The 22,940-nt window shown below is 37.9% G+C and overlaps 1 protein-coding gene across 2 annotated transcripts in view; it reads left to right on the top strand.

The window, feature by feature from the left end:
* Nucleotides 1-22,940, top strand: part of NKAIN2 (Na+/K+ transporting ATPase interacting 2) — a 517,562-nt gene that overhangs the window by 440,337 nt on the left and 54,285 nt on the right. For both annotated transcript variants that reach the window (NM_001277834.2, XM_040697148.2), the window contains exon 4: nucleotides 720-920. In NM_001277834.2, the coding sequence (NP_001264763.1) occupies nucleotides 720-920 (201 nt within the window). The remainder of the gene's footprint in view (nucleotides 1-719; nucleotides 921-22,940) is intronic.

Below are 22,940 nucleotides of genomic sequence, written 5' to 3'. Positions count from 1 at the left end.
TGAATCTCTTGCACTAGCTCCCTTGTATCAGCTGCACAAGACTTGAAGGTTACAGGCTTCTTTGCCCTTTTATTTAACAAGCTGAGAAGTCTTTAGACAAGGCAACACAATAGTAGCTGTTTCTGTACAGATTTCTACAGAGTTAGAAGACTAAGACAGGCTTTGCAGAGATGCAATGCTTTTAATCAGCTGTACAGAATCTTCTTTCTGATCCTTCTCTAATATTCCGACAGAGTTGCCAGAATTTTGCTTTGCAGAGTGCATGTGAAAAAAACCGCATATGATCTACACATAGTCAAGTGTCAGATATTGAGGACTCTTGTACAGTTTGGTAGATCGCACCAGCAAAATATGAGCCAAATGAGCACAGGAGGGTTGCTGTGAAATGTGTATGTCTATCAGTCCCTGTGGTTTCCCATAGGATAATAATCAATGTAACGTGACTGTGTGGTACAGGTTAGCATAATGTTTGGGAGCAGATCCTGGCTTGCAGGATTATTCTTCTGCTTCAAAAAAATTCTGCCTGTCAGGTTGCAGCTACTTGCATTTCTTGCAGCAAGCTCGGCTAATTTTCATGTGAAGACACAATTTTATTGGTGTTCTTTACTTCTTTATGTGTAAGAATCTGTTATTTGCTTCTTTATGTGAAATCTCTAGGTGAGGCATTTAATACCAGAGTACCATTCCAAAGCATTAATTCTTCCCATGTTGTTTTGCAGGAAACAGATCTCATTCTGACATTTAATATCTCAATGCATCGTTCATGGTGGATGGAGAATGGACCAGGCTGCACCGTGACCTCAGTAACACCAGCCCCAGACTGGGCTCCAGAGGATCATCGTTATATCACTGTCTCGGGGTGTTTTCTTGAGTATCAGTACATAGAAGTGGCTCACAGCTCTCTTCAGATCTTCCTTGCAGTAAGTATATATAGATACCCTCACTCATGTTGCCTTTTCTAGCTTTCTTCCTGGTGGATCTTACTATCAGAAAAGTAGAGCACTGTGGCCTTTATTTACAAACCCTGTCTCTCTATGTTGACATTTTTAATATATAATTAATATATACATATATAGAGGGATAAATATATATGTAACTGTAAATAAAACTGTCGCAATACATAGAAATTTTGTCCAGTGCCTGGGTATGTGACTCTCACTACATAAACTTCTGCTGAAGAGATTGCAATATTTTGTCCAAAGAGGGGCCATACTGGCAAAAGGGAGAGGATACTTGTTCATCCTGATCCCAAAGTTAATGTAAGTCATTGGAATAGTTGCCAGCGTAAAATGTGGCCACCAGGCAATCAAAAAGTGAACAAGTCTTTTTATCTGTCTTTTCCTCAGTCTAGGTGTAAATGGCCAACATCAGGTGAGTTCAGGTAAATATATCCCTGTGTCAGTACATCTCTGTGTGGGCTCCATGTGTGAAGCTTGGTGGCAGATCTACCTGAAAGTCCGTCTACCTCCCAGGTCTCCTCCATACACCTCAACTGGCCCCACTATAGGAAAGCAAAAGAATCCTGACCAAGTAGTTAGTAAGGCAGGCACTGGGCAGATCTGGAAGATAAAATCAATTTCTTGCACAGATATATGACATCTTCAATTTTGGCAAGTTACAGCTGATACAAAAACAAGAAGACAAGTACAAAAAAAACTCAGAGTGAATAAATAGATAGATAAAAATAGCTTTACAACATTATTTACACGCAACTGTTATTAACTCAAGCATAACTCAGAAAAAGATATCTGGTCCTTTTTTTATTTTACTCTGGGTTTGGATTGTTGGCTTTTTTTGGTGTGCAATGAATGATGAACAAGAAACTCAAGGAATATATAGTTCAAGCTTGATTCTTTTCTTGGTGCAGCAAGGTTTTTTGTGCATCTCTGCCTAAACAAAAATGTGTTTCTAGATAATAAAGTCTTTACAAAGCAGGAGAATGGCACAGAATAACAAACCATCAGTAATCTGGTACCTGTGGGCAGCTACAGCTATTTTTATATTTCCATTCATGGTACTGAAAATGTAATTATCATAGATAAAGAGCAACTCAGTAATAGTATGGGCCAATTTTCTGGGCCTGATTCTTTAAACTTTGGTGTTTACATAATTTTCACATTTCTGATAGCAAGCACATCGTTCTTTTTCTAATAGAAGCACTAGCATAATGTCACAATTATAAAAACGTGTTGAGAAAGAGAGGAAATACTTGGTGTGACTCAGTAACGTACAACACAAGGCTGGAACAGAACATATTGCTTGGTTTTCAGTAAACTAGCTTTCAACAAACCCAAACCTTGCACCAGATTTATCTCCCTTTAGTAGAAAGAAATTAATCTTTCCTTTCAATTTCCTTTTATGGGCACTTAAGTGGATCTTGCACTTTAACTGTAAATCTATAAATTGCAACCTACAAATTGGTTACTTGCTTTCTATTTGTGAGTTCATGACAATGATCAAGCTAATGTTGATCTTGGCTTTTTCACAGACTGGCGGCACTGCGGTATTTTTTTAAGGATGTTTTCTACAGTCTATAGATGAAAAGTTACAAAGTAATTCATCTCCACTGAGGCCCACTTACATTAGTCTTTGAAAACATTATGCTGCTTATATTTTGTACAGCTTGCTAGTAAGCTTGTATGGAAGCTGGGTGCCAAAGGTTAGGCTCCACATAGATGTGGTGTTTGCTGTGGAATACTTAGTGGAAAGAATACAAGAGCTAAAATAAAAGCTATAAAGCCCCCACTGTTTATACTTTCTAAAAAGAAAGGCTTAAATTAGACTGGGATATTTCAAGAATTGCAGACAGAGACTCTCCTGAGGAGGTGCAGAATATTTTTTGTCTGCTAGGCACCTTATCTCCCCAGATATCTCCCTGAAAACAAAAAACACCAGATTGTAAATGATCCAAATACTGCTGCTAATTTTGTGCAAGTGAGCACTGATTTTAGTTTTCTAAGAGTGGAATTTCATAGAATTTTCTTTTATTTTACTGCCTAAAAAAAAAAAAATGTAGTAATTAAGACAACTAGAAGGTTAAATGATCCCAAATTTCAGGAGGATCATCAACAGTACCACAGAGTGGTACTGTTCATTGCATAATACCTGGCTTAAAAACCAAAGAAAGCCAGAAATGATGACTCACAAATGATTTGCTTCTGTGGAGTGGGTTTTGCTCAGGATAGATGACTGGATAAAATTCCTAGTTCAGCCCACATTGCAGAAGTAACAGAAAATTGTGGCTGGTGGTCTCTGTGCTTTGAGTAGCTGAACATTTGTTATTTAGAAAAGCTTCAAATTTGCAAAAAATATTTGAGACCTAATATGTGCAAGGAAATGCTCTGATTAAACACGACTTATCCTGATTTGGTTATTTAGCATTTATGTATGCAAAGGCAAGGTTGGAACAATCCACAACGATAATGGGGGCTGCAAAGAAGCCACAACCTCTCCTTTGTCTGATAACATACAGCACTTTATCTGGTGGTTCTGGTGAGGGACTACAGCCTCTACAAAGCTGTATCAACCAATCCTTGCATCAGAAAAAGAAAAAAATAATGCACATTTGTATTTGTCTTGCAGCCATTCCCATTTCAGCACATAACATCTTTCTCAGCCACTGTATTTCATCTTTGTGGAATTGATTTCTTTAATTGCACTGATTTTCATTCCACTGATGTGATGTTTTCATAGGAGTTTTCTGAAATGGTACACCACCAAAATGTCAGTGCTACACACCGTGCTTGTCACTTTCCCTTTTGTGCTCCATAGTAATACCTCCCATATGGTTCTTTTGAGACTGAGCTGAGCCTCAGTGCTATCACTTTATCTGTGTGTCTTCTTCTTCTTCCAGCAAGTTAAAGAGCGTGGCTTAGAGTGAGAAAGGGAGAAAGTGGAGAATGAGGATCTATGTGAAGTGCAGCTTTGCAGCCTGAAGTGATGCAAAATATGTAAACATACTTTTAGGGCACCACTAGCAGGAGGCAGCTGTTTTGAACTGAACAGAACCACTAAGGGTCGGATTTGTTCAGGTTTGTGTGAAACCCAGAGGTCTGGGAAAAACTGTGGGGACAGTATTTCTACTGAATGATTCTTGTCCTCCCCAGTTCTTGGTGGATGCCATAGATGTGTCTGAGAAGGTAATGGCTTCACATCTGAGGTGTCACTGAATTTTGCCAACAGTAATTTTTAATCAACTGTGCTGATATTTGGTCAAAAAATACGTCACTTCAGACATGGCTAATCAATTTGCCTTGTTGCACAAAGCCATCTGTCCCTGCAGCCTATGCTCACGTATTAGGCCAAGCCCTCCCCTTTACTTGTCTCTCTCAGGAATATTTCATTTGCAGAGCTGTGACATCTGAGTACTTGGACCATTCGAAGTTCTCTGTGAGGACCACAGCTCGGCTTGTCCTGTATGCCTATGTATTACCAAAATTAATTGGTCTGTTGATGGCATGACGTGGATACTCATATGCTTCATATTTTAAAGTGTCCTTATGGCCTTAATGGATATTGATTATCACTGCTTACATCAGAGAAGCTATTTCATTTTCAGAACTCCTGGGTTATCTAGGATAAATAAATTACTTATCTCTGGAGATGACTTTTCCAGGTAAAGAATGAGGTCAGTAGTACTAATGGAGATTTGATTTGGTACTGTTTTGTGAAATTTGAGTTGCATTCTGCATACTATGTATGTAGTAGAGGTTGAATGGAAGTTCCCACCAATCCCCAGATAATTGGAGAAAAGCAAGAGGAAAACCATGGGAAAGTAGTGCTTAGGGAGATACAGTGAAGATTGTACAACCCTGCTAACCTGGTCATGTAATGCCAGTGCTTAAGGAGGGCATGAGCTTTGTGTATTAATAGAAAATGCACCTTTTTTTGATCTTGTGGTCAAGGAAAGGTCTCAAGCTCACGGTCTCATAGGTACTCACATGCATCAATGTCTAATTCTAGCTACAGATCCAGTGAAAAGTTTTCTTCACTTGGGCTTTTTATTGAACTCATCTTTGTACAGCAAATGGAAATTATTTCAGTTCAGGCCCTGAGCTGTGCTTCAGATCAATTGGTTCTGTTTCCAAGCTTACCATAATGTCCTTGAGAAAGTCGTTTCTTCTCTCTGACTCTTCCCAAATGCTGCAGTGAGAAAAGCATTCTTAAATTGTTCGTTCATGTTCAGTTTATAAGACTGTAGCATTTGCATAGATAGGAATCCATTACATCTCTCAATAAACTTCTGAATGTGGATGATTCCTAGTATAATACGGCTGTTGTGTGGTACAAAAAAATTGTAATAATGGTAATTGCATTTCATACAGAAGCAGAGCTTCTGTAGTTTCTCTACATCTTCCTTCTGCCTGCATTCAGAGATTTATGTATGACCTGCCCCCACTCCCACAAGGCTGTTTTTGCAAAAGTAGACAAATTAAAATCCATTTGTAGATCAAAACTCTCAAAATATGCAAATAAAAGATCAGCATGGTGATAAGTTTGACAGAATTATGTATCTATTTGCCAACACAGGACTTAAAGTATTTATTATGCTTGTCTTTCACTCCTCACTTACCCACTCACACGTCTATTGATTTGAGTGGAACTAAGTGACTGAGCTATGGGAATAAGACTAATGTGAGGGAATCACCTCAGCCAATTTGATTTTGTGAGGGCTGCTCTGAAATAATTCCTTCTATTTCATTATGTTTGCCAACGATGTCATAACCAGTATGGGTGACCTTCCTACCAATATTCCATTACATTTCATTGCCATGTGACAGGCGGCAGTAGAGGGGCAGTCTGACAAAATGATGTCTGACGTGAAAGTGTGTATGAAGCAAAGGCATGTCATTGAATAACTTCATGTGGAAAAAATGGCACCCACTGACATTCGTTGACGCTTCTTAAGTGTGTATGGAGACCAAACAGTGGATGTGGACACAGTGAGGCAGTGACTGATGTCTTTCAGTAGCAGTGACAGCAGTAGTGGGTTACCTCCCCTGGTACAGATTTTTACAAGCATGGCATACAGGCTTTTGCAGGTAGATGATGAAAATGCATAGCTAATGGTGGTGACTGTGTTGAGGAATGGTATTTTGTAGCTGAGAATTTGATTTGCTTTATCAAATGGTGTTATCGTGCTCTTTGTATCTGTTGTTGTTTCCATAGAAATAAATAGGAGGCATTACTTTCAGAGCAATTAATGTAGTAATACAGACATTGAAAAGATGAAATGTGCAATGTTATTCCTGTTAAATGAGTGGGGGACAAGCATTTCTTACATACTGTATTTATATTATTGATGATAACTTACATGCCAAATAAATGAAACCTTAAGTAAAGAGTTACATGAAAGTATTGACCATTTTCACAGTGGTTTTTTTTCACTGACTATTATGTGCTGTACATTAGTCTTAATTCCTTTCTGTTCCTTCCTGAACATATGCTTTATGCAATCATTCAAATTATTATTTCATGCTTTAAAATTTGTAATATGTAATTAACCATCCATACTAGTTACAGTAAATGTATACTGTTTGGTATTCTGAAAAGTCTGTGTTGTAATGCCTTTCAAGCTACAGTGCTGTCAGATTGATTTAAAACATCATGAAACATAACTGTACTATTAAGAGGCAATAACAAAGCCAGACAGTTAGGACGCCAGCTTCAAAATCTCTGCTTTGTTGTAGGCTTACGGTAGTATCTTTGGCAGGGTGCTTAACTTGTGCCAATTTTTTTCTGTACTACATAAACAATAGTTCCTAAATACCTCAGAAAGATGTTGACAGGATAATTCCATTAAAACATTGCACAGTAATCAAGTATTATGTTAAAGTGGTCTTAGAACAACAGAGAAGCAGTAACAGTCCCCACTTCTCTGAAGGATTAATACTAATTAGAATAAGGTACTCTCAAAAACCTCAACATTACCATAGCACAGGCGACGTTATAGTCTCTTGTCCTTGTGGAGAGATAGAAGTAGACTTACTGAGTGAATGACAAGGAGGGTGTGCAGAACAGCAAAAGTTAGAGAAATGGTGTACTTGTACATTACAGTGTTTCGAGCAGGAAAGGAAAATGAGAGTTCTGTAGGGAAAAGTATATTCTCTTTATTCAGGGGAGGAGGAAGATATTGATAAGACTCCAGCAAATGACAGAGCAGGACTAAAATAAGCGTGCAATGAGTGTAAATCATATATATATAAGCACATATTTCATCAGGACAGACTGTATGACAGGACCAGAGCAAAAGAGTGAAATAGGGGAGAAGAGGGAGGGAGTCATAGAAATGCATGAAAAATAAAAGTATCCATACCATTAGGAATGAGGCAAGGACCAAGATGGTGTTTCTCTGAGTCCCAAAATAATCATGAGTGGAAACAAAAAATTAGTTGGCCCTGGATACTCCAGCCTGAAATGCTGAAAAGTAGATGCCTGGCTCCTTTTGTTAGAGCTACAAAGACTCAGGACCAGGGATCATCTGAGAGCTTGTACTTTGTAAAGGGTCTTCAAATGAGTTCAGATGGATAACATTTATCTTTTAGACAGTACCACAGCTTGATATAGGCTTTAGGTTCTAATAATTAACCAGCACGTCCCATTTTTGTGCTCCAAATATGCATAATGAGATATGCTTAATATGTATGTGTCAGATATGCTTAGCAGTAAAATGACATTGGATTCTTAATTTCCCATTCCTCAGTTCCTTTGTGTTGATCATGAGTAGCATATATTACATTTTTTTGCAGTAAAAGCCTGATGCCTTTTTCCTCTCTAGCCAACACAAAACTCATCATTTGTTCAGGAAGTACATCTTGCACACAAAAGCTCTCAATCAGATTTACTCTTGCTCATTTTCTTCACCCCCGGCCCTTTTGACCTATTCTGCACATACATACTCATGCACACACCTTTGCTTCCTCCGGTGCTGGAATAGTGGTGAGAGTATTTATAGGTGAGAAAGGAAACATGAGTTCATGTAATCAAATTTTGACTCTTTGAACCTAACGGGAAAAAAATAACATTATTTAATTAAAGTGGAGTTCCTTTCTAGGGCAACACAGAGATTGAAGGAAAATTGATTCTTAATGATACAGATGTGTACTTTCAGAAAGACTGTTTTCTCACAGCAAGATTGGGCAAAATCAGTACAATGGGTATGAATTGTTGTAAAGTGCTAATTTAATAACATTGTCATGTCACATTAGCAGAGGAGCAACATCAGGTTCAGGCATCTTTGACATTAGAGTAGAGTATATTTGCTGTTTCTCTGTTTGACAGTAATGTTAGAGTATGCCATAGATTTTGAAGGATTACTGTAAGAGTCATCTTTATGCTTACACATGTTCTCTGTGGTTGCTTCTCAATGCTTTTACCTAAAGCAATGCTTTTACCTGCATTTTTTTTACCAATACTTGCAGAAAACAGAATTGTACGCATCAAAGCATAAACTGTTTTTTAATGAGCATGGAGATTTGTAAGTGGAATTGTACTCATTCATTTCCCTAGAAGCTTTCCTTCTTAATGAACTGGGCTCATATGCAGCTAAGTTGTATGATAATTTTCTGAAAATAAGTTTGCTCCAACTCAGTGGAGAGATGTCAGCTTTAAATAGAGCTACAAGGCCAGTGCACATAGGATTTTCTCTGAGAGGTTCATTTCCCTGATGAATTGAAAGGCACCAGCACCAGCATGATCTGAGACTGGAAGAAGCAGTTCCAACTCTCACAGATCCTCTGACACAAGCAAAGGCAAATGGTGAATGTGATTTGGGCAGGAATAGAGTTGTGATTATCAAGAGCTGAACATTAGAGTCATTACTATGAGGCCTGAGGGAAGTTTCCTGAGAATTTGTTTTGACCATCTCATATGTATTCCTTCACACAGGGGACTCTGATTTGGCCTGACCCTGTAGGGATAAATAGTTATATGATGCAGCAATGAGATTACAGTTCCCCAGGTTCAGTGCCTCGTAGTCGTCTTGGGGCTATGTGATACTGGTGGTGCTGTGTTACCTGGTGTTGCTGGCTCACTGATTTTCTTCCTTGTACAGCTGGGATTTACATTATTCTTCAGCTCCTGTACTAGCACAATTCTGCTGTGATTTTATGACACTGCTCTAGCGAAAGAGCTGCAAGTAAACTACTTTCTGCTATACATAGCTCAAAAGCCTTGAATTTAAGGTCATTTCATGTAGTTTTGGTTATCTTTTTAGGGTTTTGCATCTTTTGAAGACTCTGGACAAAGAGCCTTGTCCATTTTCTTTCTGCGGATATTCTATATGAGTGAGTTTGCATAGTTAAAAAAAATTACACCTGCTTTAGATGTAAGAATAATACTAAGCTGGATAACAATAATAATAAATATCACAAGCTTCTGTAATCTTAAGTAATGGAAAAAAGAAATCCCTCTTCATACTGAAAACCTGTAGTCAAGTGCGAGGTTTACCAACCTCTTTCCTGAGCTGATTATGATGGCTAAAAAAAGCCACAGTACAGGTTTACCCCAGCATTTCTCTGCTTAGAAAATTAAAGTACTGCCTTATACTCCCATATACATAAATGAAAGCTCATATTTTTTCATTTTGTTTGACACCTCATTTAAAGGACATTTTTCCATTCTGAAAGAAAGTACCTTCAATTCATGAGTTAAGGTAGTCTTTCCTGTATGTATGTGAGGGACTTTGGTATGGAGATATTTTCACCCCCCAGAAATGCAGAAAATACCAATGCTTTGGCTGTCTTCCAGGCAAGAGTTTCGCATATCTGTTGAAACTCATCTGTTCCACTTTATGTAGTATACTTCATGTTTCACTTTTGTGTGCTGGTAGCACAGCTTTCTGAGCATGTGAAAGTATAGATTTATCTCTGAAAATGTAAAATTACCTATTGTGCAGCTTTAGTCATGACAATCCTGGTCATAATGCCACAGTACAGAAAATCTGCTTTGTACTCCAAATTCTCCAAAGACAAATAATGTGAGTTCTATGACTCACAGCAACTGCAACTGAACCTGTATCAATTGCTAAATTTCTAAAATTCAATGTAATTTTAAATTTCTATAAAACAATTCTGTTGTTTTTGGTGTAACTAACTACTCCACTAAAAATATTAACTATTCCTAGGGAAAACAGAAATCTTAAAAACATTCGGATGTACTTTATGAGCATGTAAAATAAGAACATTAAATACTATTACATTATGTACTCTGTAAATTTTTTCCCTACTTCCCAGCAAAGACTGTATAATAAGTCTACTGCCTTCCAGAAACGTATCTTTCTGTTGCAACCATATGCCCTAGGGCCCTTGGAGTATGTATTCTAGGCAGGTCAAGAAAGTGAGATCAGAAAACTGCTCCTAATATTTTTGTTGATTGAGGTTTCTCATTGCAATCTCAGAAGTCAGGCTGACTGGGAATTTTCTGAAGAAACAGGACTCTTGGAAAATACATCAGCCCTAAACTGTTTTGTCCTAATGTGACAGTGTCAATGAACTTCATCTAATGTGCAGCAAGTGCCAAATAACGTAGTACTTGGCTTCCTGCTAGATTTCTCATCTGGCTCCTTGGGCTCTGTGCATTCACTACATTTTTTTCTGGGACATTTATACACCTGCTACAGTCGATGTCATTCATTTGGCCCAGACTAGCTATCACTGTCCCAAACAACGTCGGGGCAGGGGGTGTGCAAACCAGGGAGCATCCATATGCACAGTTTGGGTCTACTTGCTTTGTTCTGGATTTGAAAAGAGATTATTTGTGTGAGCACAAACTATGCCATGCCATACCATTTGGCCTTTAGGCGGTCTCTAGGTTATTTCGTTACTATTACCCCTCTGTACATCCACCATGCCAAGGCAATTGCATACATGAGATCTGAGATACCTAGAGTTGCAGTAATATCAGTGTTAGCCAGATCTGTGGCCAGTTTTTGAGTCATGCTGTGAGGTCAGAGCATGAAGTCCAGGAAAAGAACATGAACTGTAACCTAGTAACATGGAGTCAAATAGTCATAATTTGTAGAAAAATCCTCAATTTTCTACCACTTGTGTAGAACATGAAAGTCTATGCAGTACAGTGAGTATAATCCTCTGCAGACACGTCTAAGGACTTTTAGCTCCTCTGACTTCTACAGTGCTGCAGTGTAAGGAGAGAAGAGCCTGAGATGATTTTTTTCTCATAAATTTGTTGAAACTTTCAATATAATAACAGATTTTAAATTCCAAATAATACTCATCACTGAAAAACATCATTGTCTTATCCAAGTGAAGAAAATTACTCTGTCTTGAAATGAGAGATAATCTGCTCTTTGCACGTATGCTCAGTAAACATCAGCCAACCCTCACCACGTCTTTAATAGATGTTACTTTCAGCACTGGTTGGACAGTTATACAGCATATTTGCACACTGCTGATGTGTATGGGGGAGACCATCAAATGTATTCCTTAGCAGTATCATTCAGCTAAAATGCAGTACTATTGAGACAGCAGTTTTTCTGTTTCCTACTGCTTGAAAGTGATTGGCATAAAGCAATTCCTGTTTTCATAACCAGTAGAGCAGATTTTTTTCCCACCATGCATCATTCTTTTAATGCTAGCCTTGAGTTCTGCTATCTTAGCCTCCAGTCTCTCTCAAAACGTAAACATAAATTAAATAGTTAATTCTTAACATTTGCATCTTAACATATACAAATAAAAAATGAAGCATTGGGACCTTGCCTCTGCTTTATTTTTATTTTTGGATGTCTGGGGTTTCTGTGAACAGATCACTCACGTGTGTTTAGTTACAAGCTGAGGAAATAAAGGATCTGCAAAATCATAGGAGCATTTATCTGCTAGTAATGACTGTTGCCATAGGTGAGAATTCAACACTGACACAACATAATTTATATTTCCTTATATGTAGACAAAGATCAAATAGTGACATCTGGAGTCTACCCTAGAGGTTCAAGTCAATAAAATATTAATAGCTTTCCAACAAGGACAGTGTAATAAGAGCACAGCAGCACAATCTCTGACATTTTTGCACCTATTGTTCTTCCTAATTATTTAACCATTTCCCTTACCACATGTTCTCCTCCTAATTATTAGGAAAACAAAACTGGGAGATAAAACTTCCTGCCTCCAGCATAGGTAAAGTAGTCAAAGATGTGCACTGTTGGGAAGTGGCTACACAACAGGCAACAGCAGGATGGATCCTTTGGGGCTCCTGAACAAGTAGCTCCCACTAAAGATGGAGGCAGGTGGCCTGAATGCTTACTGCTTGCTTATAATGAAAACCAGACACAGAAGTGAGGAGTATATTAAGCAGTCTCATCTTAAGTGCTCCCCATTTTACTAGAAGATTTAGGCTTTCCTTTGTAAGTGAATTCAGTGTATTCAGTCACAAAGAGCAGAGAAAAAGCATAGTAGAGGGCTGCTGAGCCTTGTTTCTCACAACGCTGTTCTTCCCATTCCTCTCATTCAGTGAGTTAGTATTAATAGTCACTTACGCATAAGATGAAATAATGAGGTTTAATGAATCTCTAAAGATCAGTTACTTCATAAAAGCAAATGCCACACTTTTATCTGTTAAAGGCCTCTAAGTCCAACACCAGCAGCAGAGGGAATTTTTATTTTAAAGCAAATTGCACCCAGTTTCAGTAAATTATCATAGAATCATTACTCGACTTTTATCCAGTCAATGTTATGCTTCCCTAGTGAATTGGTTTATTGTCAGTATGTCTGCTTCAAAACATGTCTTTCCTGGAAAGCATTTCATCATTCAGCTTCTGCTGCTGGAGGCAGGCAACAGCTTGAAGCTAGCAGCTGCTCTTGAACAAGGCAGGTAGAGATACAGAAAGGCTGCTGAATCCATAACAATAAGCACATCATGACATAATTACTGTAAATCTCCAGAGTGGTCTGTACACACAGAATGCCATATGGTTTGGGTAGAGGAAGTGTGAGTTAGTAAAACTATAGTATAAGCATAAGCATTTTCCACAGAAATGCTGATAGCTTGAAATTGATTTTTTTTTAATCTAGAAGATTAGCATTGACATAACAGAGGACAGCGCTTGAATGGTCAGCCAGTTAGAGTGGGGGATATAATTAATATCCTGAAGGATAAGAGCATGTAATAGGAGAGTTTGGGGGATTTTCCAGTTGCAATTGTACATAATCAAATAGATGGTACATTCATTTAACTTTTCTTTGATACAGTCTTCTTTCACCACCGTGTGTAATAGCTGTTCTGTTTTCTAAATGTCTTCATCTGACTTTGAACAGGTTAATAGGATTTACTGCTTCTGCAGCTCGCCTATACAAAATAGATTGTCCATATGAACAATACTTTGTGGTCTGTCAGGGAATAATAGACTGCTCTTACCATTCCTGCTTTTAGGAAGTGATTTAGTTTCCAGAGACTCAGATACAAATGGGAGGAGGGGGTTGATATTTTTCTGTGCAAGTCTTGCATAGCTTGCGCTGCTAAATAGCCACTTGGCATTTGCTATATCAGCTGGTGGTTCTTGCCTCATTTTGAGATGGCAGCCTCCTGATTTTCTGTTAGAGACGTCTGCAGAAATTTTGCTATGGCTAGATACCAACATACAGAATGGATAAACCCAGATATATTTCAAAGATTGCAGTGAACTCTTGCAAACATTTTCTGCTACAAACTGCATGAGTTAATCTCATCTTTAAAAGCATTAATCTGCTAAATCATTGTTTTTTGCTCTGCCTGAACTTGCATTTTAGATTTCACTGGCTTTGTGTATTGCGAAGATGTTGCTAACATCACTGTGTATCATAAGAAAAAAATTTTTTCCTTTGGTTTTCTTTTCTGCTGCAATGATCAGAATATCACAGTTCTGAAAATTTTACAGCAATGTAAACTTCATGAACTAAACATATTATCATTTTCTAAAGCACCACGTCCTTTCACAGCCTTCTGCACATTTACACTGTTATGATTTGTAATGCTCTGACTGACCGAATGAGGCTAGTGTCATTAAAATTATTATATTTGTATGTAAAATATAGGTAAGCAGTATTTATTGTTTTTTCAGTGTGTTTCAGAGCTTTGAAGTAGTACTGCAGCCAGAAGGTTCACAGTGATTATGAAAGCCTAAAAATTACCTAAAATAATTGTCGTCTAATCCTACCACTTTGAAAAATCAAGAGATGAAGAAAGTCCCACCACAACCCATTGCATTCTCGGTCCAAAAATGCTCCTTCTGAGAAGCTGTTCAGCTTCCTTGAACATTTTAACAATGTTCAAGGAAAATTTCAAAATTTTAACAATCATTTTAACATTGACGATCTAGAAGAACACAGGCAAGAGAAGGAACATGTTTTTTGTTTCCTCATTGTGTAATTGTCCTTAACTTGAAAAAAAATCAACAAATTTGTTTATGATGTCATATGCAAATATTACTTTTTTGCACTCTTACTGGTAGTCACCTCAGGTGGTGGTCAAGATGTAAAATCTCAACTTGCATACATACAAACATTAAAGTACTTTCAGTGTAACAAAATGAATCCCATCTACTTCCAGACAATGGACAGCCACAGATGACAGCTATCATTAGTGAACTGAACTAATGCCCAGCATCTCAGCATTGTTTAGTTCAAGGAGTTTAATCTGAAGACCACCTCTGAACTTTGCAGTGAACTTGGCAAAGGTGCCCTCTTGAACCTTAACACACTTAAAAACGAGAGGTTATATTTGACCATAACTCTTTATAGAGCTCCTACTCACAGCAGGAAGCGTTGAGGAGGTCTCAGAGGGAATCTTGAAGAGTGTGGGAAGTGATTGTACCATTAACTTCTTCATGGAGCAATTCTGTGGCACTTTTTAGTTTTTGCCACTGCATAGATTATTGAGAAGAGTCATAATTCTTTCACTAAATTCAGGTGTTTGAATAAAACTTTACTGAAATTAAAAACAATTTTCCAAAGGCTTTTAGAAGTTCTATTCTGTCCCAAATAGACTGTTACCGAGGAAACTACAAGTGGTGTTTGGAGCCTCTGAAAACATGCTAGGATCCAGAAAGGTGTAATTGCTACCTAAGACCTTTCAGCATTTAATAGACAGTAGGTTAATGTTTTGTTTCTTCTAAATGCTGGGTTGAAAGCTAAATTGTTGTACATTAAATGAGTCTTAACTCCTGATTTGTACACATGAACACAGAGGTTAATTGAGACTGAAAACTTAACTCTTTTTATGATTTTTAATATCCTAGGAAGGTATACAAAAACCATCACTGTGTTCCACTATCTATAATTCCCTTCAAAAATCCATTCCACTGAAAATTTTCAAAATGAATTTTATGAGTTTGCTTGATTATTTGTTAAAAAATTATAACAACTCTAGATTCTAGCGTTGTCCTATACACAACAGTTATACAAATTGATGTTGAAATTCATAATCAAATGCTTTTCAAAAATGTCTCAGAAATTGAAGTTTCACATGAAAGTCCTACTGCAAAAGGTAAACATCAGAGTGGTTAAGCCATTCAATATTTCTCTGCATGACCAGTGTACTGAAATATGAAAGCATTGCATTAGCTTAGTTAGCATTTTCTTATTCTACATTTAAAAAGTACTGCTGGTGTTGTTGGCTTCAGTTGTTGCTGCATGATTGTTGATGCCATTTTAATTGGATTTTACTGGGTATAACTGTTGACTCTTATTTTGATCACTTATCAAATGTCATTTAAGGTGAAGTCAGACAATAACTAAATATCACATAGCAACAGATTGTAGAACTGCCATAATATAATGCAGATTTTTACATGTTTAACATAGCTTGTTTACATTCAAGTTCTAGTTACGTGAGATATCATCTGTTAAATATTAGCAAGCTTTATATGAGTTGCCATAATGTAGTATGTCTGTTTGATTTTTGTACTCTTATTAATCATAAATGGCAATGGCAAAAATTGCAGTCTGTTAACATAAACTTGGACCATTCAATTGACCTCCATACACAAAGGAACTCTGGCTATACTTGGTAAAGTATAGGGCTTTTGTTTTCTCTCCTTCCGGACCAAAATTTGTAAGAAAGCTACAGAGATAAACAGACTACCATGGGAATGTACTTGATAGTTCCCAGATTTGGAACATTCATAGAGCTACATTATTTCAACTGCAGCTCCATAATAATAATTAAAAAAAAACAACTGTGACTAAAGCAAGTGATTGGAAGTGGAGAGGATGCATACAGACAGTAGAAATAGTATTTTCACTTGATTATAATATTAACAGGCTCCAGGTGATTTCCATTTTTTACAGCGTCACTCATCTCGACAAGTCCCAGCAGGCCTGGAAGTAGAGGAGATGCATCCTGCTTTTCATATGAATCTGTTTCCATTGTGAGCACTTAAGAGAGTTCTTCTGTTGAAAAGCAATTAGCTTCTACAGTCTAGGGTGCCATTTAGAATATCCAGGCTCACGTGTTTCATCATAAAATTGACCTTTTAAATTTTTTATGTCTGAGATTCCCCACTAAAAGACTAAGCATTAAAAAAATACAACCCTAGAGAAAATACTGAAGGCACATGTAGAATTTATTAAAGGATGTCTGGCCCTGAAGTGCTGCAGATAGCAACTCCATCTGAATATAATAAATACAAAGTATGCAGTATTGTGTGCTTAATTTTTAAATAATTGGTGTCATTATGTAGCTTAATGATACCGATTACATAAAAAGCAGAGGAAAGCAATATGTGCTACATTTACAGACTCACATTTTTCCTGTAGTAATTGCTTTTCCAAATGTTGTCTGTTTGTTGATATCTTTGAATAACTGTGTACTAATTATCCTAATGTTTCAGAGTTTGTTTTGCTTTTTAGTAAAATTTTCTACCTTAGGAGTATACTTTTGGATAAAATTTTGCATAATTTTGATGTAAAATTTTCAAAATCTTATGTTCAGGATAGGTAAAAAAAACACCTCTTTTGCCCAAACAAATGAGTAAAAATATTACCAGCAGCACTGACATCTTCCTTCCATCTCTGGGAACTATCAAGTTTCCATGGAGACATTAGAGAATTTCAATAGCACAAGAGTACTTGGGACTTGAAGTACAAATACATGTTAAGCATTAGAGATTTTTGACAGAAGCTGACATAATCTTAGACCAGTCCTTCAATACTTTTGTTCTAAAATTTTGTAGTGTGTTTCACTTAGAATTCCTACTCCTCAGAAAAGAAGAGGACGTGACAACATCCTTCATTCCACTTGAAAGTTGTTTGAGGTCAACTACAACTTGATGTGGACATCCAGTCATGATCTAGTGTTTAATATCCTTACAAAATGTTCCTTTGTTGTAGCACATTAAAGACACTTTTAGATATTTGTTGAATCATCCTGAAGCCTTCTGATCTTCCTTAAAACTTTTCATACTCTTGAGTTTATGGAAATCACTCTGCCTGTGATGACCTTTAACTTCTTCCTAGATCTGTGACTCCCATTTTTTTTCCCAACAATTCCTAGCAATCAGCAACTTTTCTTTGCTCTAAAATCCTTTTTGAAACTCTTCATTGTCTTCTCATGACAAATCCTTTTTCTCAGCATTTTCCCTATGTAATCTTTGCTGCATATATATCTCATATTATTTAGATAGTAAGTCCTTTTGTGCAAAGGATGCCACTTTATCTGTTTATTAAATGGTACAAAATTATTGCCCTCTGTAAAGCAGTAGTGAGGGCACAATATTTGTCGGATAAATGAATTTAAAGGGATGCTTCTAATGATTAATGAATCTGCTATATCAGCTAGGACACCTGCTAGTTATTTTCGAGATACTGAAAAATATAACAACAACCATACCTTGCTTAGTGTTCTGGCAAAGTTTTGCTATTGTTGCAATGGCAAGGAGTCTCTGAAAATTACTTTACCATTAATTCCTTTCCTTCACAATGCCTCCTGTAGGAAGAAGTGTTCCAAAATTTGCTTTTTAATGAAATATTTAAGCTTAAACTCCCACAAGCCACTCTGTGAGGAGAAGCATGGGCAAACATGGAGAACTGAAGTAGCCAGGAGAAGAAACCACTGTACTTAGCAAAGTAATTTTCCTCTAAGTATGGTAGATTGCAGCTCCCTGAAGCAGAGTCCTTGATTTCAGAAAAACAATTTCTGGCAGATTGCAGAGGTTATTCCCCTTTGGTTTTCCAGCATCAGACAGGAGATGGGAATGGAGGACCGTCTCATGGGGGCCTGATAACTTCACAGAAAAACATATGGGACCTGACAGGTTATTTCCAAGAGATGGAGTCTCTGAAGCAGGAAGCAAGGATGCCTGAATGACTATGGGAAAAGCTCCTTTTAAACTGTGAGAATCAAGGACTCTTTTGACAGGATGCAACATCCTTTCACAGGCTACCAACCGTCCTGTTTCTTATGTGACAGTCTTATCAGTCAAAGGTTTTATTAGGAGTTGTGAAATATTTGGCTAGGAAAACCTGTATGGTACAAGCTGTCTTTACTTGTTTTTGACAAGAACAATTTGTTTTAAATTTTAAATTAATGCTCCTACCTTAATCTCCAGCCTCTGTTGTGTAAAAGGCCCACCTCTAAAATCATATCATCTCCTTCACCTATGTTGTCATTTAAGTTTCTTACAAATCCTGTAAAACTAAAAATAAATTGTGTTCCAAAAATACTTGAAATTTAAACAGTTCAAGTCTGCTTATGACAGCCTCTGAAATTCTAATCTCATATCTTGAGAACATAATTGAATGCTTGCAGAAGCCACGTGTTGTGTCTGTCAGAAGAGGGCTGTCCCAGAGGAATCAGCGCTGTGCTTCATAGGAATGCAAGCAGGCACTCTTCTTCACTAGCTGCAGGAAAGCATACAAGCTTTCCGCAATTGATGAGAATAAGATTTTGCAGAAAACAAAGGAGGCTAGATGAAAAGTGATAATACACAGGTCATGATCTAGTCTGCTGAATAAAAGTACTAAACTAACCAGAGAGGCAATGGAGTCTCCTCTTCTGAAGATACTCAAAACCCACCTGTACGTTCTCCTCTGCAACCTACTGTAGGGAACCTGATTTAGCAGGAGATTGGTCTAGATGATATCCAGAGGTGCCTTCCAACCCCTTTGATTCCATTTGTAGCTTTTGGAGAAAGATAAATTCATGCATATCTCCATAGGGCTGTTCAGCTCTTAAATGTTCATTCTGCTTGAAGCAAAGCTGTATACAAAATGCATATAAGTTGGGCCATGGTTTGTGTGTAAGATAACATATAATCTCCTTGTCAATATTCAAGAAAAGACCTGTCAGGAGAGATTGAGAAGAGATCACATATACAAGGAAGGTGTGAGTGAAAATCCATGTCAGAACCAGTGCTCATTTCAAACAGCTGTCTTGGATCAGGTGCTTCCTTTTATTGGATACGAGGAGGATGGCAATAAAACCTGACCAGTACAGGGAGTAGGAATCTGAATACAGGCTGAGACCTAGTGGACATTTACAGCAAAAAAAATAAGAGCTGTATGTGCATGCTATGACTGCAGTTTTAAGTCACTTGCTGTCTCCCAGTCCTGGGCTGTGACAGGATCTGATGTGACTGATACAGGTGCCTACAAGAGCTGGCCTGTTGGTACAGCATTTGCAGCTCAATGCTTCTTACTTTTGCTGACTGTTAGGGTATTCTTGGAAAGTAACCTTATCACTGTACCTTGCACAGCTGTTCCTGGGGATCCTGTCCCCACCTTGGTCTTTGACCCACACAAAAGAAGACATTATTACAGCCAGACATCATTACATGTTGCACAGGTTGGCAGTACATTCTTAAGTAGCTTTCCATTTTCCAAGAAATGCGTCTGAAAACATGGTTAATACAGTTACCTCCTGTTGAAGTATTAGGAGCAGATTTCTAGCATAATATGCCAGTAGAAATATGTATGTAAATAAATCTCAGATATGCAGGAAAATAGATCTGGTGTAATATAAACAGTATGTAAAACTGGATTTTTGATGCACACTAATGTATTTTTAGCTGTGCTCCCGTTCATGTAACAAAGAAATATATGAATATTTTCATTGAGTTTTAATTAATATAGTCCTTTCCAATTCTTCTTTACACTTCTATTATCAATTTCTTTTAATACACTTCATTCATCATTTTTAAAAATTAGACCAATTTAGTAACATAATTTGAATCCATAATTGAATTTGCCAGCTACTCTCAGACCATACAAGTTAATGAAATAGCATAGTTTTAAACACATTTTCAGTGCTTGGGAAAAACTATATTGGCGAACAATCAGCTCATTTAAAATGGGAAACTCTTAAATCTTATTCTCAGCCAGGTTCTGTACTGATTAAACTTTCCTCACAAATAATAGAGTAGGCTTTTTCAATTCTCTTATAAAAATTAATGACAGAAGGCCACATAGAAGAACGAATAAAATATAATTCTAGTTAAAAATGGGAAATGACAAATAAATGAAAAATGCAAAGTGAAGTGGAAGAGAAATGTCTAATTGAGCAGCACCAGAGCCACATGTCAAATGCCCTCCTAGATAAGAGACAAGAAAGGAAAATCCCAGAATCAGCTTGGTGGAAATACCAAAGCTTCTCATTCTTGCCAGAGTGCCATGGGCTAACTGGGGACATTTGACCTGATTTAGCATTTGACAAATCAGCATCTCTGTTTAAGTGTTCTGTCACACAGTCAATCCTTTTGTTTTCCCCACTCCCTCCCACTAAAACTAAAAAAGCCACTCAAAGTAAGCTATTAGAAAGTAACTGAAGTAAATTAGGCTGAATCAACACGTCTTCTATCAGACTGAGTCAATATATCAGCAAGCTGACTTGTTTTAAGCCCTGATATGTTTGAATTGTTGCTTGTGCCAGATTTCCATGGATTTGTGTCAGACATTATTTCAGAAGTCTGGCAAACAATATGGATGTATAGGTATATGTAATTTTTGTGAGGACATATCTGTATCTGGAATAGAAGTAAAGAAATCATTGGTTCATCATGGAAATATAAATGGAAAACAGCCTTGAAAACTCATGCAGTGCTGTTATGAATGTCTCTAGAAACAGTTTATTTTCCCACCTCTGGCAGTATAACTTTACCAGCAAAACCATAAGTGTTCATGCAGTTACATTTTCAAAATCAAAATCTGTTCATGAACCTGGTACAAGCTATAGCAGCAGAAAATTGATTTTATCAATATACCTTGCATCTCTGTTAGAAATCTTTGCTTGTGCAACTGTATTGATTTTCAGTGCAGATATGTGCTTCCATTTTAATAATATTCCTGTGTTTTCCTTATTTTGTTGGCATGTGGTCAAAAAAATTGTGCAAACGAACCAATAAAAGCAACAACATCTTTTTCCCTTCCTCTCAGTTGAAGAAGTATTTCTTGTTGAGAGTAAAATATATAACTCTAAGCAACACCAGAAGTCCTGCAAATGACATTTTGTGGTTACGTGGTGTAATTACTAGTAACTCTCTGAACATCTTTGTTAGCACTCACCTTTCCTGTGCAGCCCATAAAACCAACCCAGCTAATGATATGTAGGCTGTGTGGCTTCTCTGTTTATGGCTCCACACAGCTTAGCAGCATCCCTATACTTTTTCCAGAGTACCTGTCCCTGCTTCCACGTCCTGTTCATGTTCTTCCTTCTCTCTAGTTTGGCCACTAAGTCCAGGTTCAGATATGCCATCTCTTGTCTCCTTTCCTGGCTTCCTATACCTGGGGATGGAGAGCTCTTGTGCACTAAGGAAAACTTCCTTAAAGATCTGCCGGCTCTGCTCCTCTCCCTTGACTTTGAGGACAGTTTTCCAGGGGGTTTTGTTGACTAACTCTCTGAAGAACTGGATGTAGGCTTTCCTAAAATTTATCATCTTGATTGTTATTGTTTGTCTGTCCCAAATCCCCAGAGTGTGAACTCCACCACTGCATGATCACTGCAGCCCAGGCAGCTTCCAATTGTGATGTCACTAATCAGTTCACTAGCGCTGTTGAGTAACAGATCCAGTATTGTATTCCTCCCTAGTGGGGCTCTCTGAGTCTCCTGACTCAAGAATTTATCCTTGATACATTCCGGAAGCCTCCTGAATTGTCTACAGCTTGCCATGCTACTTTTCCAGCAGTTATCAGGGTGGTTGAAATCTCCCAGCAGGATGACAGCCTGCAAATCATGATGCCTCCTGGAAGAAGGCTTCTACAACAGCTTCCACTTGATTAGGCAGCTTGTAGTAGACACTAATCACAAGGCTCCTTTTGTTACCTCAGTCTCTAACTCTCACCCATGTTTTTGACTTGCTTGTGGCCTTTCTTCAGGGACAGCTCCTCACATTCTATTCCTTTCTTGATGTAGACGGCAATGCCTCCTCCTCTCCTTCCTGGCCTGTCCCTTCTGAACTGCTTGTAGCCATTGATATCCATACTACTGTTGTAGGAATCATCCCACCAGATTTCAGTGACAGCAACGATGTCACGGTTTTCTAGTTGCACGGTGGCTTCCAGCTTCTTCTATTTGTTTCCTAAGCTGTATGTGTTGGTATAAAGGCACTTCGGCTGCAGAGCTGGCCTTGTCACCTTCTTGGAGGATAACACCTTAGTTCCTCTGAAGTATTTCCCCTGAGTTTCTTTGTTGCCTTCTCCTACTGCCTCGTGGTCCCTGGCTCATTGCTGTAAAATTTCAAGTTCCTCTGTTCCTCTAAACTATGTCATCCCACACGTTATCATTAGGAGGCTGTCTATTAGCCCTCTCTCCCTTCAAATCTGGTTTAAAGCCCTGCCAGTGAGCCCTCCTAGGTCTCCCACAGGGACCCTGTTCACCCTTCGAGAGAAGTGAAATTCATCTGGTGATTGCAAGATTTGCAAGAAATGCAGGCCATTCTGTTGTCAAAATACCCAAAGTTTTGGCAGTGGCACCAGCCACAAAGCCAAACATTTCTAGATTGAGCCTTTCTGTTCCTTTCAGAG

Source organism: Gallus gallus, chromosome 3 (assembly GCF_016699485.2).
Source record: "Gallus gallus isolate bGalGal1 chromosome 3, bGalGal1.mat.broiler.GRCg7b, whole genome shotgun sequence".
In the NCBI taxonomy this organism is placed as follows: Eukaryota; Metazoa; Chordata; class Aves; order Galliformes; family Phasianidae; genus Gallus; species Gallus gallus.
Note: the sequence above shows the minus strand (reverse complement) of the source record. Positions and strands in the feature narration are given on the sequence as shown.